Raw genomic sequence first — 20,673 nt, forward strand, 5'->3', positions numbered from 1 at the left:
TGGAAATGAACTACACTGAATGCAATAAGATCTACTGGGAACGCAAAATCCTTATGTCCAGTTATTTTGGTGAAAGTAACTAAAAGTAATGCAAAAGTAATGACAATTCAAAAACAGTCAGATTGTAACAAGTAATAAGTGATACATTACCTTTTTGAATAACTTGCCCAAGATTGTTAGTGAACACGTAGGAGCTGTGTTTGTGTCAATTATACAAACGTAACTCTTTGCGTCTCTCTTGGCCTCAAAGTTTCTTGTTTAGTGGTTTAGATTTTTTGGCTGTTGATGACAGATATTTCTAAATTAGGATCTTTTATTGATTTTTAACAACACAAATATCTTGCGTAGACGTCGCACGGACCCCAGTCAGTCTTATGTTACAGAATCACCGTTCATATTCTACAATACACTGACTGTTCTGTATATGAAGAAAGACCAAGTCTCTGTGACGTTACTGATGAGATACCTGAAGAGCTTATTGTGGGTCTCTCTGTCTCCTCCTACCTCCAAAAAAAGAATAGTCAAAGGGGCGGGGCCTGTGTGGAGCTAAGGCGGACAGGCGACGCTTAGGATAGACCACTAGCAACCTGAGATGGCTCCCACCTGAAGGACCCCTAATTACGTCTAACTTTTACCCTTTTCATTTAAAAGTCACTTTTATATATTTTAAAAAAAAATGTTACTAAGAATAAAATTCACCTGCAGTACAAGTGTCATGAGGGAGAAAGCAGCACCATTTTTTTATACTGGGGAAAGTCATGTGATTCCCTTCAGATGGATGAGTGATGCTTCCACCTGGTTGTCCTCCTGCAGTATATTAACATGACGACTGTTCTGCATTAACATATGGAGCACCAAGGAATACAAAGATGTACATCTCAACATCGGTGTAAAGATGGACGTTTTAACATGGGCCGTCCCAGGTGATTGACTCGTTTTTGGACGCAGCTTCAAACCGCACCTTTAAGTAGTCGCATTAATTTAATGTTTTTGGCACGCCTGTGTTGGCCTCAGTTTTCAGGCCTGAAGGCTGATACTGACTTCATGCTACACACTGTGTTTGCATTAGCTCTTCATCCTGGAAGACGGACAAAAATTTGCTGACTTTTTTTTTTTTTTGAGTGTGCCATCACTTGACACCTCTTCGTGCATTGCAGTGGCTTTGGATGAGATGCTCCCAGCTTGAAATGATTAAATCAAACTATGCAGGGCGGAGACGTGTCACTAAGAATACGACAGAAAAAAAGAAACATTAAATAATAGAAAGGGGGGAGAAAAAACAACAAGCTGTCTGTTTGTGAGGTTAATTGAATGTGATTGACGTACATCTGTGCTTGCATTGCATCATTTCCTTTAAGGATAAATCATTTTAGTGAAGTAACTTCTAAAAACTCCTTAGAGAGTTATTGTGTAGTATTATTGGGGAACACTGTTGTGCTAGCGAGAGGAGTAACCGCGTCCCTTTCCCTTTTCAGCTGGCCTGTCCGCGTCCAGCCCCCTGCAGCCTTCCCTGGGCCGGTCCGGAACCAGCCCCGCCTTCAACCCCAGCAGAAGCTCCTCCCCCCAGGCCAAAGGAGGCACCTCCACCCCGAGCCCCCACAAACAGCTGACCCACAGCCACCACCACCACCACAGCGGCCACGGCGCAGTCAGGAAGGGCAAGGGCCCTGGCGGTCCCGGGGCGCGATGATGCACTCTAACACGAATGTGCCCGTCTCAGACACACACACACACACACACACACAAGATAACTGACCTACTCTTCACTGTGATCCCCACAGACGCCCTTTGCCTAAACCAATAAATAAATACAGTATTTATAGTAGCTGAGGCTCGCTACCTTGAGGACCACGCAGCACTTAACAAGAAACTCTTTACCCATTCACACTCATTCAAACACAGTAATCTGAAGGTACACTCTCTACCAGCCTCCTCATCTCTTGGTCCAGTTTAGTCGTAAAGTGTCCCTGTCGCCGGACAGAATCTGCCTTGAATATTTTTTTTTGTTTTGTTTTTGTTTTTGCGTTAAGACAGGAGTACTTCCAAGTGCTTTTTCGAGAAGACAAACTGTCTATTGGTGACGAGAATCTCCTCCGGTTCGCTGCCCCGGCTGCGACGCGACAACAAAGAAGCAACACGCGTAGCTTAAAGGGCTCTTCAATCCGTCGCGTCCGCCGGGGCAGCGGGGCGAAGGGGCGTTACCGTCAGTCGCACTGAGCCACGTCTTCCTTTCTGTGGTGTCGTTGATTCTCGTAGGTGTACATTAGGTTATTTAATTGTTCTGTAGGTGATGCTCAGCGCAAACCGGCGGATGGTTCTGCAATTCACGGAGCTCAATGTGAAGCCACACCTTGCTCGCTCACACTTTACCAAACAATACGCCGACAGCTTTTGTACTAAAGCTCTTATTTTTGTAATAAAGTATACCCAAAACCAACATGGCAGGTGTAAAGGATTTTGAAAAGATTTTGTCCACGAATTGACAGACGGAAACGGAGGTCGATTATATTTTTTGTCCGACGGGTAAAGGACGTGTAAACTATATTCCAAAATGAGGGTTGACACGGCAATGCTGCTAACCGTAAATTTATTAATTGACTATTTATTTGAGTTATGTTAAAGAAGAAGAAGAAGAAAAAAAAAATAGCGGACAGTTGCTTATAATTGCGCCAATGTTCACCTGTAAAACTGTAAATTGTGAATTCTGAAGCCATCTATATATTTTTTTTTTCCATACATGTTTTCTGTGATAAGAAGTCCGTGGTTCTCTTCGATGTCATTGATGTTTTAGGAGACAAAAAAAAAGAAAAAAAAAAAGAAAAAGGTTTGCATCAGTGTCCTGAGTTTGAGCACTACTACACCGTTCATAGGTTTGTTTCCTTTGTGTTTATAGTGTTATTGAAAATATGCTGTTCTATATTGATGTACATAATGATGACGTTTCCTCTGGCTTTTCCCTCATTTGCCTGTCTATTTTTATAGGTCATGTGTACATATGAAGAAATGCATCGGCCATTTTATTAACGGGACGAATCCTGTGGAAATAAAGAGGAGTGCTAAACGAGAGCAGCGTCTGTGTACGTTTGTGTTTATTACAGTGAAGAATGTGCTGGGGTGCCTCGGACGTATGGAAGCGAGGACGGGAACGGGCAGAGAAATGTAAAGCTTCGTGTTCTTTGGCTGCTCCGTGCGTCCGCGTGCGTCCATGCAGAACAGTCGTCAAGTTAATATACTGCAGGACCACTGCCAGGTGGATGCATCACTCGGCCAACGGAGGAGAATCCTGCGGCTTTCCCTGGAAATAAATCCATCTTTACGCAGCGCCGGGGTGAGAAAGCGGTTCAGGTTACTTTCTTCGATTTCTCAGGGGTGATTGCGGTGCACATGTTTTGAATTTGCAATAAGTTCTGATTCACCCTTGGCTTTTATTTTTTTTATAACCATAATTTTAGTTTTAGTTACCCCTCTGCTTTTCTTTGAACTGAATTGAAATTGCCTTGAGCCTGAAACCCCCATAGCGAGAACTGGGGTATCATGAGGGACGGGAGAATAAAGCAGAACATTTAGGGAGGAATGGAGGACTGTAAGTAATGAAGGCTGGGCAGGTGAGGAGCAGGACAGGGACCGTAGATGAGAGACATGCAGCTCCAGGTTAGAGATCCAGAAACAGACCTGTTCCTTTAGACGCAGCTGAAGAACTGACTCCTGACAGATGTAGAAATGATTTCTCTCGATGACTTTCTTTCAGATCAGAATGAAATCTGGGCGCTTTTTATAGTTGAGACTTTCAATACATGAACATTTTTAAATACTTTAACTTAGCGTTCATTTTGAGACAATACCTTGGGGGTCTTTGTGGGCTGAGGGGAGGGGCCTCTGTGGATCATCCCACTGACACGTGATCAGTTTGGGATCTAGTGAATTTGGAGGCCAGGTCAACACCTTGTGCTGTTCATGTTTTTTTTTTTTCCAGTTTTTCCTAAACCGTTGGTGTGTGCCCATGTCAGGCTGCATAAGATAAACTCTCCATCTGCTTATCTACTCTACCACCACCTGTGTCTAGACTCCTGTCCCTGTCTACTCCCTTAATCTGGAAACCTGCTCTGTGATGTTGTTCCTCCACCGAGCTCCTCATGCCTCATTAAATTTCACTTTTCACTTCCAAATGATCTATCCCTATTTATGGATGCAGTTCTTCCAGAAGCTGTTCACCTAGAGACCATATAGTGGAAAAGGATTTAATGGAACTACTTTTATTGCTTCAGAGCACTGTTCGCCAACAGCAATATGTAATATAGACGTTCAGAACCTCTGCAATTGTAAGTTAGGTGAAGTGATTGTTCAAGTAATACATAGTATATAATGATGATCCCAATAAAGATATGATGTACGTCCATAGCCCTGTGTTTTCAGGCTCTGGTGCAGACCCACTCGAGATTTCATCTCGATGAGCAGCGGCTTGTTCTTCCTGGTGCTCTCCGACATGACCACGGAGCACAGACCTGTAAACACAGGACTTCCAGGTCTGGGCCTGTTCCCGGACCCGCTGTTATATAAGCCGGTACACCTAGATAACGCGCTTTACTTGACTCACGTCCAAGGTACAAGCTGCTCCGGGGCTACGTTGTGCTGTATGTTTGTACATACGCTCAAGGAAAAACAAAACAACTGCTTCACTCAGTTACTAGAAGGCTTCAGCAAACCAGTTTAAACTTGGTCTCATGTTCCACAACTTGCTTCATGGAACAATCCTCAGGTTGCGTGTGAACGACATATGGTATGTGTGCTCTTGTTCAGTTCTCCCTCGTCACGGGTTATATCCCTCGGCTTGGAGGTGCGTGACAAGTTTTGTGAGTAACACCCCCCTCACTTTCAGACCTCTATGTGAAAGTCTTTACTTAATATTTTAAATTCCTCAATTGGGAATAGCCATCAGTTTGTGTTATGTGCTTTGATTACTCATGAGATCAGGTCAGGATATTCCTATTCACAGAAACTGTCAACTGCATTTCATTGGCTGGGATCAAGTTTAGAGCAGCAGACCATCACATCAGAAACCACCACTACAAATGAGAATCCTTTCAACTTTTTTATTGGCATTTCACTTCACACTTGATGGAAAGATTTGTCAGAAGCACCTTTGAGAACAAAACAGCAGCTATCTGGTGAAATGCATTTCTTTTACTCCCAAAGATGGTACCCGCCGTACCTTCTGAATGAACCGGACGGAAGATGAACTGTGCAAATACAAACAGTTGGAGTGCTGTTTCAAGGAAAAACCCCACAAATGTTTACAGTCAACATTATGGTGCACACATTTTATAACCGGTTTACGACATGTGAACATGCTTTAAATAAAAAAAAAAAAAATGAATTTCCCTTTTATCTCTTTAATAGCATTCATTGGATGTAGTGTAAACAGAACATAAACAGACTCATGACAGGTAAGAGTCATGTCTAAGTGTATTCATCCGCTATCAGCTAGTGAAACAAAGGGTACGAGCTACTGCGCTGCCAGCAGGTAGGACACAACGGTCAGAGCTGCGGCCTCGATGGAGAACAGGTGGTGGTCTTCCACCTGCGGGCAGCTGCTCCTCATGAACTCCGTCAGTCGGAGCAGGTACTCCAGGTTGTGGCCCGTCTTCCCTCTGCACACGGCGATCTGGGCGCCGATCTCCTCCGGGCTGGCCGGCCCCAGGAAGAGGGGGTTGTCGGAGGTGGCGATGTACACCAGCGCCTGGACGGGCGTCTTGGCGTCCCCCCCCTCGGGGTAGAAATCCACCATCTTGGTGGCGTAGCCGCCGCAGACCGTCTCGCGCACATTGAGGTACTTCAGGGACTCCTCCACCTGCGAGCCGGTCACCTCGAACGCCACACCCCAAGTGCTCGCCTGTGAGAAGAGGAGGGGGGGAAACAGGAAAAGCTTGTTAAACCACTGTATGCTGCATTTCATCAAGCCTGGAAAGTCCACAGCTGCAGTAAAACCCCAATAGGAAGATGAGCTTTCCACTTACGTCATCGTCTTCGATCAGCGTCACCACTCTTCCGGGCTGCGGAGAGAGGCAGAGAAACAAGTTACGTCACGGGCAACGCCTCACGGCCTGAGCCGAGCACATCCAGCCGGTCTTCCAAAGCATCCCCATCAAGTAAACCCATCACACATCTTACCAACTCGTCATTCCCGCGATGGAAGTTGTCTCCATGCCAGAACCGTCTCTTGTAGCCTTGAATGTAGCCGACCTCGCTCCTCCTGTACTTGAAGTCAGGCTTCCACACCAGCGACCCGTACCCGAAGATCCACAGGCTGGCCTTCCCGGCGATAATATCTTGAGGCTTCATTTTGATCGGTAGTGTTGACGTTTAGATGAAATCGATGTTATTTTTGTTTGTTGTTTGTTTTCTTTTTTTGGTAACTAAAGCCAAGGTGACTAGCTGGCTAGAGTTAGCTTCCTCCGGTCCAGGAGCAGAGGTACGGGTTGGCTCGCAGGGATACCGCGGACGGTATTTGAGCCCAACTGCTTGGCAGTTGCGAAGATGGAATTTCGCGGTTGATTTTGCATTGCCTGATGCATCGCCATTGCATTACAAGTGCCGCATTATGCCTTAAAAATCCATGGCCGCCGCTTTGGCCTTCAAGTAAATTAGCGGAAAAAAATCGAAAAACCGTCTCGGCCAGCCGATACGCCAGCCGTTGACAGTATCAGATTAAAATTAACTAATTAAAAGATCGAGGTTTGGGAGGTGTTACCGTTTAAAAACGCGTGTCGCTTCTTAGCGTCTCTGCCCTGTCTCTCCTCTCGTCTGACGCGTTTCCTCGATAACATGGCGCGTCGTCGCTCATCTTTTTATACACTCCGGTAGGTGTGGGCGTGTCCTTCCGAGTGACTCAAACCAATCATATTTAAAGGAGACCTGCCCTCCAACACATTCTAACCAAACAGACTTCGGTGCGCCGAATGGGGGCGGGATTTAAACACAAACTAGTTATATAATTGGTCGAAACGTGGCTTGAGACCCGCCTCCATATTTTGATATGATTGGCTGATGAACTGTCACTCAAACTCACTCGATTTGTGATTGGTGGCCCGCTCTGTCACTCCCTTTAGTGACTCCGGCTTGATCTGGCTGATGCAACTTCCCACAGCGTTTCAGGGCCACGGCAGAAACCAAGCAACAAACCAAGGCGTTGCATCAGACCGGATTATTTAGGAGACAATCCCAAACGGAGCGGGGTGTTTCATGTCTAAATATTTGACTTCACGAAGAAGTCAAATCAGCAATTTATATATATATTGAAGTTCAACAACACAGCAAAAACAAATATTTCTGTGTGATAAGATGTGTCCTCCTTACAGGGGTCTACTGGGAAACAACCTTGACATGTGAGGGAGTTAATTATTCTCCAGTGGGAATGTTTACATGAGGCCCAACATGTGCGAACCGTAATCTAGTCCCACAGTCAACAGATCCAAGAGAGAGGTCACCGAGCAGTGAGGACACGGTGGCCCTCTGGAACCAGGAGAGAAACCTGAAGAAACATGAAGGTATTTTCAAGCACGAACTCTCCACATTTAAAGTAGGACCACAGTTTGGATATATACTGTAATCTAACAAGGAGGGTCACTTTGCCACACCACATGTGTATCGGCTGCTATCCAGTGGGTCCTCCTGTTGTAATCAGGAAACCTACTCTTGCCAAGTGATTCCAGCTTTGTAAACACACACACATGCTCACACGCACACACACAGGTTCCTTTATATACACTGGACTCGACAAACATTAGACTTTGGCAGCCAAGTTGCTCGTCATGAGAGATGTCTGTTTTCCTAGATCAATAGGTTTGGACTGGATTCAGACAACACACTTCTAAAATAACCCCCCCCCCCCCCAAAAAAACCCCAAAAGTCCGAAAGAAAAAAGGGTGGAGTGAGGATGAGACGTTCCAAAATGGCAGCCAGGGTGAAGGGAAAATGAGCCGGAGAGGTGGACAGAAAGTAGCGGTCAAATGTGCAAAAATGCCCACCACTCGTCGTGGATCTGATAAGAGCAGAGGCTCATCTGTGCTCAATAAATAGATTATCTATAAATAGCTGGCATTATCTGTCTTCATAAGAGGCCAGGCGACTGTATCAGCTCTTCATCGATCTAAAGCGCAGCGGGGCCCGGGCCGTCGAGCGACCCCGTCCGGTAACGCCTCGGCCTCTGGCGTCCATCCTCCCCCCCGTACGTACCCACTGCTGCAGTGTCCCGGGGCAGCTCTTGCCACCACATGCCGAAGAGTTGACTTACAGCACTATATATACCGTAACCAATTTTGTGCACCGCTTCATGTTTTGACGTGTAGATTTACCCGGCACCAACTTGTCTTTGCTGTCATTATCCGAGCCCATGACCTGTATAGGAATTTATGAATAAAACAGTGTGGAATTTGAGTTATTATCTACATGCATTTAAGTCTTTTTCCTATGCAGAAACCTATACAGAAAAACAAATCGCCGTTGTGGTTAAAGAGCAGGGCCGTGCTGCGTGTATCACTCCCGCAGAACCGGTTGTGTTTGAGGATGTTGCAAACAAACCCTTGTAGGTCAGGAGCTCGAGGTCTGATTACTGGGGCAGGTCACGTCTAAAAGTACATCCTGTCACGGAGCACGTCACGCGCAGGGTTATGTTCGTTTTTGCTAAATGTACGTCTCATATCAAATGCTTAGATACTGCAGAAATAGGCCTGTGGTGTCAAATGAAGTTAAGCCCGAGAGTACTCAAGGTTTTTGTTTTGGCATGCATTGATCAATTGTTTCCCGTGTGTGTGTGTGTGGTTAAGCTTTAGACTCTTGAATGTGATGCACAGTCACGTCTACATTTCTTGGAAGGGGGAAAAAACAAAGTGGGGGGTTCATCTAGAATTCAAAAACTGCTTGGCTTATGACATCAATTCATGGCCCCTTTTCTCCTTTTTCCTAGATTAGGAATAAACTGCTGTGATCGCGGTGTTCCCCTCCGCACTCGCTTGTTTGGAGGTTGTTTCCTGAATACCCAGGGCCTTCTGTGCGAGGAAAGCGAGCGCAGAACCGAGAAAAGCCAATGCGTGAGAAAAGCCGCCGGACCGCACCGGCATGTTCTGCATTTTTTAATCAGGGGAGGAAACAGGAACTGATGTCACTGGGTCACAAACAGGATGCTGTGATTATAACACAATGAAAATGCTCGGCTGTGTTACGGACAGCCAGAGGCCAAAGAGCAGGGCCCTAGCATGTGCGATCAAGTGTGAATGAGGGTGTGTGTCTGCGTATAGGTGTCAGTATGATGATGGTGGGAAGAAACTCCTCTGCTGCTGCTATCGGGCTGGGTCAGACAACATGTAGAAATCTTAAGGTGGAGGGCTTTAACCAGGCGATTAATCATTGTGATAACATGTATGTTTTTCCTGAACCAGGCCGGAAGCTTTCTGTTCCAAACCTCCTTTTTTTTTTTTTTTGTAAATGCACGCACACATAAGGCTTTAGATGAGGATGCCTAGGTCAACAGGCTGACAGGATGTGTGCGAGGGAAAAAAACGTCCAGATTCTCCGCCGGGTGTTGATTGCCGCTGATTAGGGGGTGTTGACTGTTGCAGGATTTCTGTTAATTGGAGGCAGGAGACGTTTTCGTGATGCGAACGAGGGACTGTCGGGCCAAAGGAAAAAAAAAAACATAAAAACAATTCGAACGCACAAGGGTTCCGCTCCCTTGTTTGAAACCATATGGGAAAGTGGCAATTTTCCAGGGGCAAACGGTCACGAGGCCGATCGGATCGCCCTGACAAGTCAACTCTCCTATAATGGACATCTTTTTATTTATGTGGATTCCTCACAGCTCCGCTGGTTCCCATCTGGTTTGGGCCCTCCCCTCTGCTGACGGCCCCCCGTGCCAGGTCCTTTCCCTGGCTTTGTTTTTTTGCGGGGAGTGGGTGGTACAGGGACCGGGCATTGAAATATTGCTCTTAACCCTGAAGGGGAGGCAAGCAGTTGGGGAGCCTGCGAGTGCCTGAGTGTGTGTTTTTTTTTTTTTGTTTTTTTTTTTATGGGAGGAGGTCTGTGGGTCATGCACACGGGGCGAGAGGCCTGGCATATGCTGCTGTTTTTATGGCACTGCAGACTCGCTCCGTGCTCCCCCCACGGCATCTGTTTGCTTGGCTGTGAGTGCGCACGGGTGCGTGCGCGAGCATTATTGGGAGGGTGGTGGTGGTTGGTGGGTGGGTGGGTTGGAGGGGTCCCCTTTGCCCTGCGCCTGGCTTTGTTTCACCGTTTCCAGCTTGAGGGGGTGGTATCCGTGGAAACGGATTTGAATTTCAAGCCAATTTAGGGCCGGAGAGAGAACGAGGGGTGGGGCCGGGGCCTAGAGCGCTTCCAGGAATTACTCGAGGTAGTGATGCTGCAGTCGAGAGGGTGGGGGCTTCGTGTCTCCGATGTCCAAAAACATGCCGCACAGTGTGTGTGTGTTCAGCTGCAGGAGAGCAGCTGAATTTCATATTCATAAATCTGCTCACAATTTAACAAATCCGTCCCCGTAATCTGGATCCAGATCGGGCGGCTTTGAGCTCGAAAATAAATAAATACAGGACACATTTGATCATCGTTTGCAGTCATTGTTTAAAAACACCTCAAAAATAATTCTCTTCTCTCCGTTTACTGACAAACAGTTTCCAAGGAAGTTTTATTCTTCAGAAGTTTGGTCCTTATAAATATGCATTATATACAAAATAATATTATAAAACATATAAAGAGCAGTGTGTCATATTTAAATTAAACTCTGGAAATAATCATTTTAAAAAATTACATTATTGGTTCTGTACTTTTGAAATTTATTATAGGCAGGCAGTGGTGTGACAGTCTTTTCTCCTTGTTTTGAGTCTCTTTGTTTTCCTCATGTCGGGTTGCATAAAAAAAACAACACGTTTTCTATGCGCACTTTTCCTTTCTCTTGGATCTTGCTGGCACTGCACTGACTATCCTGTGGTTTTCTCTCCCGAGTCCCCGTTGATTAAAAAGTATTTTCCCCCCACGTATTTTTATTTTGCTATTTGTCTTTTTTTTTTTGTTTGTTTTTTTCAGTAGTGCAAACGATCCAAGAACAAACAAGGGCACAAAATTTAGCATTCAAACCCGCTTTTTTTCTTCTTTTTTTTTTAAGGCTTCTAGTGAATTGGGGCTGCATACAATCTTCACCCTTTGCATCGACAAGTCCAACCGGTCATCTTTTTTTTTAAACATGTTTTTACATGTTTTTCTTTTCACGCGATTGACAGTTGAAGATTTCCTTTCAGACATTCATAACTTTCAACGTTGGTGAGGTTGGATTGTGACAGTGGGTGAGTTCACTCATCTCGACCCTGAGTCTTGCATAGCAGGCGAAACTGGCAGGAGTGAGTGTGTGTGTGTGTGTGTGTGTGTGTGTGTGTGTGTGTGTGTGTGTGTGTGTGTGTGTGTGTGTGTGTGTGTTGGGGGGTTTCCGAGGGGTCAAATCTTAGGCACCTTTTATACTGATTGGTTGGCTGTCAAAGTCATCATGATTATCACACAAGGCCGGGTCAGATATGAGGGGCAGCGATCCACCTTCTCCTCCCTTTTACTGTCCAAGATGGCCGAGATTATAAATAAAAAATATTTCACCGATGCTCTGTCAGTCTTCACACCTTGAGTCTATTCGCCAGTCCGTTAGGCCATTGTCACGACTGAGAACGGTCCTTCACTGTACATGTTTTGCATACAAACACTCGGTCGACATAAAGTTTCTCAGTTCAGTCCAGAGCGGAGGTTTCCGCCCTCTCCAGTTCTCAAGTGTTCCAGAGCAGCAGTGAACGTCTAAAACAATCTCCAGTCTCTTCTCAGCATTTGTAAACAATCCAGAATATTATATTCTGCCTCGATTGTGTCTTTTTTTTCTTCTTCTTCTTCTTCTCCTCTCCTCGTTCCCTTGCCTTCTGACCCCTCACAGTTTATACCTATACGGGAGAAAAAAGAGGAAGGAGTTGGAGTGAAACAATGCTGCCGTTTGGACGATGTAAATAGAGCAAAACGGTTTTTATGCGCTATTTGAGCTCGGCCGTTATATTTAGCTTGGAAATAAACATCTTAAGAATTCCTCGAAATGCCACAGGAGTAAAACATCGCACCTCTGAGACCGAGCAGAGCCAAACATGTGTGAGGAATCATCAGAAGTTCAGACTTTAGGTCACTGTATGGCCAAGATAAAGAATAGCTGACATAATTTACAGAGACTAATAATGCGTACGGCTGGGCTTTCCCCAGCTTAGGTCCAATACCAGACCACGGTCTACAAATGGCATCTCTCCCTGTCAAACACGTTGTTGATGTAAGTGAGGGATGGCGCACTAAGGAAGATGTAATGCTTCCTCAAACGGGCTCAGAAAACGCTGAGGAACTTTTTCTGGACTTACCTCTGTTGCTATGACGCACTCCCTCCTCTCCTCCGCTATAACGAATACCGACTGGTACATGGAGTCTCTTGAGGAACATATCGTAGATATCCTACACTCTGGCTTTTCGCTGCGAACACAAATCACACTTTGTGTTAACCCAAACCAGAAGCACATGGCAGAGCTATGATTCAGGGGTAAACACATGCGGAAATCGCAGCAAGGAAAACAGGGCGATTTGTAGCAAAGCAGTTGCTATACACATATAAACAAAATGAAGAACGATGCATAGTTTCTAAGTTTATAAAAATCACATTTTCTTTTGTTCAGCCAGCCAGTTCATGACATTTAATCAGCGAGAACTGTCATTAACAGCTATTTGTAGTGCTTAAAAACACATTAGCACGGCCCAGATAGAAATATAATAGAGAACAGCTGATGGTTAAATGTGCGTGATTAAAAGCGGGGGTTCCTCTTACCTGTACATTCTACTCAAGGGCATTTTATCTTCTAAACACTTGTCGTAAATAAGACTTTTATCCTCTTGTGATTTTTCATCCTTGAACTCCTTTGATTTAGAGTTGTAAGAGTCCAAGTGATAGTTTTTATGGATAAAGTTTGATTTCTCGGAATCGCAGTCCACCTCCAGGCTGATTTTCTGGTTGGTGTTTTTCAGCTGGGACGCCGGGATCAGGTTGTCTCTCTGAACGTTGGAGAAGTTGTTCATGGTCTCCGTCTCTCCCCGCTGCCTCCGGGACTGCCTGTGGATGTGCCTCAGGGCCAGGCCCACCATGCACAGCAGCACGAGGAGCGCCACCAGCCCCACGGCCAGAGACACCGCGGCCCACTGGAAGCCATCTTGGATTTCTTGATTGGTCACGGGCGAGGTCACTGCGATGACGATGTCGCACCGGGGCCCGGTGAAGCCGGAGGGGCAGACGCACGTCGCCGGGGGCTTCCCCGGGCCTCCCCCTCCGGTGCAGATGCCCCCGTTGAGGCAGGGTAGAAGGGAGCACTCGTCCAGGATCCTGTCGCAGTTGCGCCCCCCGTAGCCCGCGGGGCAGGAGCAGGTGTAGTCGTTGATCCGGTCCAGACAGGTGCCCCCGTTGAGGCAGGGGTTACCGGCGCACTCGTTGATGTTGATCTCGCAGTGCTGGCCGATGAATCCCGCGCGGCAGCTGCACATACGCTGGCCCCCGTGGATCACGCACAGACCACCTACAGAGGAGGAGGTGGACGGTAAGTATCAACAAATACAGCCCGGAAACCGAAAAGCATCTCAAGTGGCGAATATTTCGACGTCAAGGAATTTCAAAACCGGACAGAAAAAAGGATCTCCTCAAACCCTCCCGCGGGGGCCGCTGGGGTTCACACATCTCCATCAAAACCTACGGCGCGACCGCAGCGTCGCGTATTGTTCTGCCGACGCAGAACAATCCCGGAGCCCTCCGTGTTTACAAGAGGACAGAAATTGAACTGCGCTGGATATTTGTCCCCTTTCATCAACAACCGCAGCAAGCTGTGGTGACATTTACAAGCTGCGGCTCTGAGCTGCCGAGTGTTTATATGGAGGACAATAGACACCAAGTTCCCACCAATTCCTGTTGTTCCACACTGCTTCCAGTTGCAGGAATTCGAAGGGGGGAGAAAGAGCGAGGGGAAGTTCAGAAAGGAGAGGGGAGGGGGGCAAAGACAAGAGGAAGACTGTACCATTAGCGCAGGGAAGCGACGTGCACTTGTCCACTCTCTTCTCGCAGTTGAGTCCGGTGTAGCCGCGGGGACACTCGCACATGTAGCTGCGGCCATTGTCCTTCTCCCAGCACTTGCCGCTGTGGAAGCAGGGGGAGTCCTTGCACGTCAGCAGGCTGTGCTCGCAGTGGGAGCCCTCGAAACCCGGGGGACACGTGCACATGTAGCCATTCTCCAGATTCTTGGGAAATGGAAAGAGAAAGCAAAAATGAGTCAGCATTTCAAAAGAGAGAAAAAAAAAAATCACAAACTCACAAAAAGCTCGACGAGTATCATTCAGACCTACCTTGCATATCCCTCCGTTCCTGCAGGGGTTGCTGTCACACTCCTGCATCTCCAGCTCACAGTTGACTCCCGTGAAACCTGGCAGGCAAGTGCAGGTGTAGCTTCCCTGGCCCGTGTTCATGCAGGTGGCGCCATTCACACACGGACGGTGATGGGTGCAGAAGTTCAGGTCTGGGGGGAGAGAAGAGTGTTTGTTTACAGGATGTTTGCAGGAGAGACGGGGGGGGGGGGAACTCTCCCCGCTAATGTGTATATAGCTACGAACAGAGCACTTCAGAGGAAACCTAATTTACTAATGCTTTCAAGTTGATTCAAATGAAAACAAGTAATCTGAGAGCGTCTTTTAAAAAGGAGCAGCAGCAGTGGTTCAAGTTGTCTGGCGTACCTTGGTCACATAATAGGCCTCCCCAGCCCACCTGGCAGTTGCACTGCCACGGCAGCTGGCAGGTACCGTGCTTACAGGCCGGGTACTTCTTGCACTCGTCACAGAATGTGCCTTGCCAACCATCTCTGCATCTGAAGAGCAACAAAAATGGGTTGATTATTCACGTTTTCCTCGTGTTGCAGGCATCCTAATAACACATGGCTGAAGTTAATTTGTGCTTTAACTGACTGGTACTTGAGGATGCCTGTAATTAATCACGGGTCGGATCTTTGTCACTACCTTATTACATATAATTTATTGAAAACAATAAGATGACAAAGCCATTTTTTCTTACGGTTCCCACAAATATCTGTCTCTCCGCACAGTGCGATCCCACCCCGAGACCTATTACTTATTATTTTCTTTTGCTCGGTGAGCAGAGGCATGGGAGCGGCTTCGCTGCGTTTGATATCTGCAGGGTTTAACCTCAGTTTGGGTCGGTTTTGGCGGTGGGAAAGAAAAATTTGCGCCTAAGAAGAGGGCAAAGTGGGAAAGTCGGGCAGCATTTCTCGGCGCGTGTGCGAATGATCCTTGCTGGCGAGTGAGCGAGTGAGGGAACGTGACAGGGTAGTGACATGATGGGAACATGGGAAGCAGAGAAGCCAGTGATTGATGAAGAGAACAGAGACGGGCCTGGTACTGATTTTTTAAAAAATTTTTTTTTGGTGAGCTTCAACGTCTCCTGAATCGCCTGAACAGCTGGCGTAAATCTTCAAATGACCATGCGTTCAGTATAACAGTCCTGCACTAAATCCTCCTCTGTGGCTGTTACAATGTTCAGTTTATGTTGAAACGGCATCAGAAAGATGGTAATTCAACTGTATCGCTTTGTATAAAGTTTAGTTTGTGCTGCTATTAAGCTGGATTGAATTAAACACAGAAGCGTTTCTGTTATTTAGCCTTGTCCACTGGCTAAAATGGGCTTGCCAACATAAAAGACGTGTGTCAGTACAATACAATACAATTCAATAGTTAAAACAAACCACAGCCTCCCAAATGGAAACACAGTTGAATCAACAGCCCTCTCAGTTATTTGAAACAAATGCTGAATACCAACGGCCCCCGTGAAGCTAACATTTATGCAGGACTGCATGTTTTCACTGGTGTACCTAATGAACTGGCAAATGAGTGCAATGTTCTCAGAGGGACGCGGCTTTTGCATGCGAGCTCCCACCGCTCCCACATGTGTTTCTTGCAACACAAAAGCCCGCACCTATTTTCAACACTTTGCAGTTATTAATACTTACACACACTCGCCAGGTCTGGAGCAGTTTCCATTACTCTCGCTGCAGCCTTCCAGACAGATAGCTAGAGAAAGGAAAAGAGAAAAACACGGACATTGAAATAAGTGTGCTACTCTTTTTTTTTTTTTTTTTTTTTAAATCACATTGTTAAAGCACAACTACTTGTGACACTATTTCCAAGTCTAGCCTGTGAAGGTTCTCAGTAACGGGGTCATAGTTTATCCAAAAAGCTTGAAAAAAGGCAACTAGACTTGATTTTTTTGTTGTTGTTGTTGTTGTTTGTTTGTTTAGGTTTTCTCAAAGAACTGCCGTTGCCTTTTTTTAATAGCCTTTTTGATATAATAATAACCACCAAGGCTACAAAGGCCTACATTTTCTTGAAATAGCCAGTTCCTAGGCCAGTATGTTGGAGTACACGAGAGTCTCAACTTTCCTCATTTGATCTAAACCTGTCCGGCACACACCCCCCAGCTGCCGCCGGCTGAGAGTTTGTTTGTCCTGCTTTAAGTGTACCGGTCTTTCATGACACTGATTCGCGGGACCACATATCAGGCGACTTGACAGTAAGCGGCCGGTTTAGTCCCGAACAGATGCTCGCTCTCAATAGCAGACAGCTGTCACTATTGTTGTTTGTGGTCCGCCACAACCATATTTGCAGCTGCCACCGCCGCGCGCCCAACAATGGAGGGGACTAAACATCGGTGGCGCGTGGCGGATAATAATGCCGCGATTAACCTTGGCGCGTGCAGTCGCTCGGGCTCCTCCTATCAGTGCCCGCGCGCCCCACCCTCCGCCTGCGGATTATGTTACCGGGCACGCGCAGCACAGTATTTTCTGAAACTTTTCAAAAAAAAAAAAAAAAAGGTCATGCATTTATTTTTTAGAGCTCGTAGTTCTCATTTGACCTCCACGTCCTATCAAAACAAACAGCGAAACAACAGGTGACTGCTCATGTGGGTGGGGTAATATGAGTACCAACAAAAAACAGCTTGTGTTAATTAGCCATTTGTTAATTAACTTTGTCTTGACTGCTGCTACCTACTTTTCTGAGCTGAAATCAGCTTGTCTGCATTAACCCGCACAAAACTTTGCTCCTACAACCTTCCAAAACGAATCAAAACATATACTAAAAACCCAACCGAGCAGGCTTGTTTAAATTTATGCGTGGGAGTGTTAGAGCGAAGGGAAATTATGGTGACTGAAAGATGCTCAATCTGTCTCTCTCCTGTATATTTTCTGTAGTCACTGGCGATTGATGTGCCTGTAATTGCAACACGTGAGCCCATCTGGTTAGAATTTGGCGCCATGGTCAAAATAGCACATGCCAATTTCTCTTTCACCGCCAAGTGACATGCATGACAGATCCGCCATCACCCATGTGGTCACACATCCAGCACATGGTAACTATTACTCTCTCTGGTGCCTCCTCCAATCTACTCTTTGATTAATTTGTTTTCGGTGAAAGGGGGCCCTCGGTATTGTGGAGCCAAATGGCATTGGGTCTCCTCCGAGGCTTAATTCAGAGCTTCCCAGATCATGGGAGTGTTGGTCTACGGTTCGGCCAAGTGGGTTTGCGCAACGATGATGTGCTTGTTGTCACGCTAAACTGTCTGTTCCCAAAACCGTCCTCACAAACCCACAACCAATTAGACATCAGAATTATATGACTACAAATTACATGGGGTAAATAGCTTTGAGAAAAACGCACACCAGCATCGCCTATCAAAATTGCCAGACATGATTAGGTCACGTCTACTAAACATCCTGCAGCCTCTGTGATGATAACCCATGGGTGTACACATCAAACATTTGAATATCTGAAATCTGCAACGCCTACATGCTGAAAAATCCTTTCTGTCTTTAGGCGGCGAAGGTCATGAGTCACAGTGGATACAGAGTCATCAGGGCTGTGGAGATTAGCATTTGTTTTAAGGTAAGAGCTGTCTGCTCTCATAGTGAAAAATGCATTACCGTACTCAAACTCACAACCAAAACAGCAGCCGAAACAATCACAAGACACAGAAGCAACCGTGTTTGTCAGACTACTGAGAGACAGTGAGTGACTGCTTACGTTCTTCGCAGTATTTCCCCTTCCAGCCAGGCAGACAGGATAGCTGCCCATCTCGGGTGCAGGTGTAGTGGCCGAATCGGTCGTCCCTGGGCGTGCACTTTTTGGAACAACTTTCGCCGTAGTAGCTTTCGTTGCAGATAAACCGGTACGAATATCTCAGCTCTGTCTGCTTTCCTGACTGCGTATCCTGAGACCAGTCGGTTCCTACTCCCAGCTGCCTTTGGATGGCGAAGAACTCTATCAGAAAGTCTTGGTTTTTGGCATCTGAAAGACGAAGGAGGAAAACAAGGAGGAAGTCAGAATTGATAGGGGACGTTAAGGTTAAAGTTTGCTCATGTCCTGGGATGATTATGGTTTTATGTCTAGAACTGCATCATAAATGGCTTGTCGGTTCAAAAGTCATTCACTTTCACTTTAATAATCTGCCCAGCACCAAGCTGCATCCCTTATCAAATCCCATACAGTTTAGATGAAAGATAAACCCAGGTTGAAATTTCCTCTTTTCTTTCCGTCAGCAAAAACATTCCCAGGCCCAGTCCCCTCTTCCAAAGGGCGGAACAGAGTAAGGTGTAAAATACAGGAAGATGTAGTCAGGGGTTTTTGGCAGGCACTGTGTATTCTCACCAAAGCCCACAGCTCTTTCCCACGCCAAAAATAAACCAGAGGAAGTTCAATTGTATTGGGTATAAGAATGAAAAAGGTGTTCTGAAGTTCATAACAAAGGAATGAATAGGCGTGAAAATGGTCTGAAATTATGAACAATTAACAGGAAAATGCTGAGTGACTAAGCTGCATTTTAAGAACCCAAATTTTGCTTTTTGTGCAAAATGGTAAACTGACTGGAGAGCTCCATGTGCCGAATGTACAGACAGAGCTCCCTCCTGTGGTAAAAAGATGTTGCACTTACCTACAGGTAGATTTCCATAAGGTGAATGCCAGGCTTCAATTATTAATGAAAACGACCCCTAAAGAGAAAACACACGCAGTTAATAAGTATCATACATTTTTCTTTTACTCACAGATCTGTATTTTACTGGGTAGATCTCGTTTGTTTTGGTTGCATTTAATAGGCGGCTGCTCGTCGCGAAGAGGATTTTCAATTACACTTGCATGCAGACATGTGTGTTACAGTGATCACTGCATGGCCTTCTGGATTTTGAAATGAACGACGTCGCAGCAGCCCAATCTGTTTGTCGCCAGAGTATTACCTAATGATATGGATTAGATGAGCTGACCAATAACCGGTGCGCTCCCAAAATGCATAGCAGTTCCTTGAAAACAACATAATAGAGGGTGGCCGTAATAAAAACAAATAAGGTGGATGTGCTGCTCCACGCCCTTACCGGCCATCCAAAGTTGAACGGTATTTGAATCGGTCTAGGTAAAGTGCCACTGTCCTTGGCGCTGAAAGAGTTTGTCCCCAGCACTGGTGTCATTGTACTTCCAAAGATGCAGTCACCTGGCGAAACCACAGCCTGATAGTTCTTCAAGCAAACTCTAAAATAAGTCCTGCAGCTGGGCTTGCACGCGTTTCCGTTTGCCAGCAAACCTCTGTGGTTTTTAAATTCGTGGAGATCCAGCTCAAAAACTCCGGATCCAAATACCTAAAAGGAGAAAAAAATAAAAAATTATTTAATGGGCATGAGTGCGGTTACATTTTGCGCATTCTGAAAATGGAGAATATTGAATAATAATAAAAAAAAAAAATACAGAAAACAAGCGCTTTCCATGTGTTTTCTCCCTGGTCTCAGGACCACCGGGAGAGATCACCGGGGGAGGTGAACGTCCACCTTCATACCTGTGATATTAACGTGGTGCTGAATGCGATGGTAAAGGTGAACCAGGCTGCCATCCTTCTCGTTTCTCCAGGGCAGCCGCGTCACCAGCCAATAACGCAGCAAAACCTTCTTATTCCGAAGTATTTACGCCGAGGGAAACAAATGGAGAAAGGGAAAATCTCTAAAACACATATAAATCCTCCACTCCGGGGGAGTTCTCAGTAGATCCTTGTTGCTGTGCGTCAAAAACGTCCAGAGGAAGCGTTTCCAATCTCCAAGTTATCCAAAGGTGAGGGAAGACCAATATCCACAGCCGTGCGTCTTTCTGTCAGCAGGCGTCCTCTCCTTGCATGGTACTGTACTCCACAATGGTCACTCCGCTGTGTGTGCGCGTCTCAGAGCTTGTTTTGGTGCTGAACTCGGTGCGTCAGTGCGCCACGGATGTTCATCACTCGTCTTATTACTAGTGAATGAACCGTAGTGTGTCTCCTCCCAGATATATAGACTGTGCTGCTCATTACATAAACTGTCACTCACCCGGCTGACACCGCCCACTTTACATATTCAACCCCCTTCCCTTCCACCCCAACAACAATTATCCAGATTTAATACGCACTGGCACTGTGATGACTGACCACCATGGATACTGGGCGATTATTAACAAGCCACAACATCTGTTGACTTATTTTTAGCGCACAATATGCCC

General features: G+C 46.1%; 3 protein-coding genes across 9 annotated transcripts in view; 1 reads left to right on the forward strand and 2 right to left on the reverse strand.

The window, feature by feature from the left end:
- Nucleotides 1–3,066, forward strand: part of ino80 (INO80 complex ATPase subunit) — a 36,400-nt gene extending 33,334 nt beyond the window's left edge. For all 7 annotated transcript variants that reach the window (XM_047573870.1, XM_047573868.1, XM_047573871.1 and 4 more), the window contains one exon: nucleotides 1,476–3,066. In XM_047573870.1, the coding sequence (XP_047429826.1) occupies nucleotides 1,476–1,690 (215 nt within the window). In that variant the 3' untranslated portion in view covers nucleotides 1,691–3,066. The remainder of the gene's footprint in view (nucleotides 1–1,475) is intronic.
- A 2,010-nt stretch (nucleotides 3,067–5,076) lies between these two features.
- On the reverse strand, nucleotides 5,077–6,810 carry chac1 (ChaC, cation transport regulator homolog 1 (E. coli)). The gene is made up of 3 exons (XM_047573876.1): nucleotides 6,169–6,810; nucleotides 6,015–6,050; nucleotides 5,077–5,890 (listed from the first exon to the last, which is right to left on the reverse strand). The coding sequence occupies exons 1-3, from the start codon at nucleotides 6,337–6,339 to the stop codon at nucleotides 5,504–5,506; spliced, it is 594 nt and encodes a 197-aa protein (XP_047429832.1). The 5' UTR covers nucleotides 6,340–6,810; the 3' UTR covers nucleotides 5,077–5,503.
- Nucleotides 6,811–10,605: 3,795 nt separating this feature from the next.
- Nucleotides 10,606–20,442, reverse strand: dll4 (delta-like 4 (Drosophila)). Its single transcript, XM_047573875.1, has 11 exons — nucleotides 19,988–20,442; nucleotides 19,533–19,793; nucleotides 19,097–19,154; nucleotides 18,190–18,453; nucleotides 16,122–16,182; nucleotides 14,836–14,966; nucleotides 14,452–14,621; nucleotides 14,127–14,346; nucleotides 12,896–13,634; nucleotides 12,438–12,546; nucleotides 10,606–11,981 (listed from the first exon to the last, which is right to left on the reverse strand). Exons 1-11 carry the CDS (start codon nucleotides 20,039–20,041, stop codon nucleotides 11,976–11,978), a joined length of 2,073 nt encoding a protein of 690 aa, XP_047429831.1. The 5' UTR covers nucleotides 20,042–20,442; the 3' UTR covers nucleotides 10,606–11,975.
- Nucleotides 20,443–20,673: the final 231 nt, after the last annotated feature.

This window comes from Mugil cephalus, chromosome 21 (genome assembly GCF_022458985.1).
Source record: "Mugil cephalus isolate CIBA_MC_2020 chromosome 21, CIBA_Mcephalus_1.1, whole genome shotgun sequence".
Classification (NCBI taxonomy): domain Eukaryota; kingdom Metazoa; phylum Chordata; class Actinopteri; order Mugiliformes; family Mugilidae; genus Mugil; species Mugil cephalus.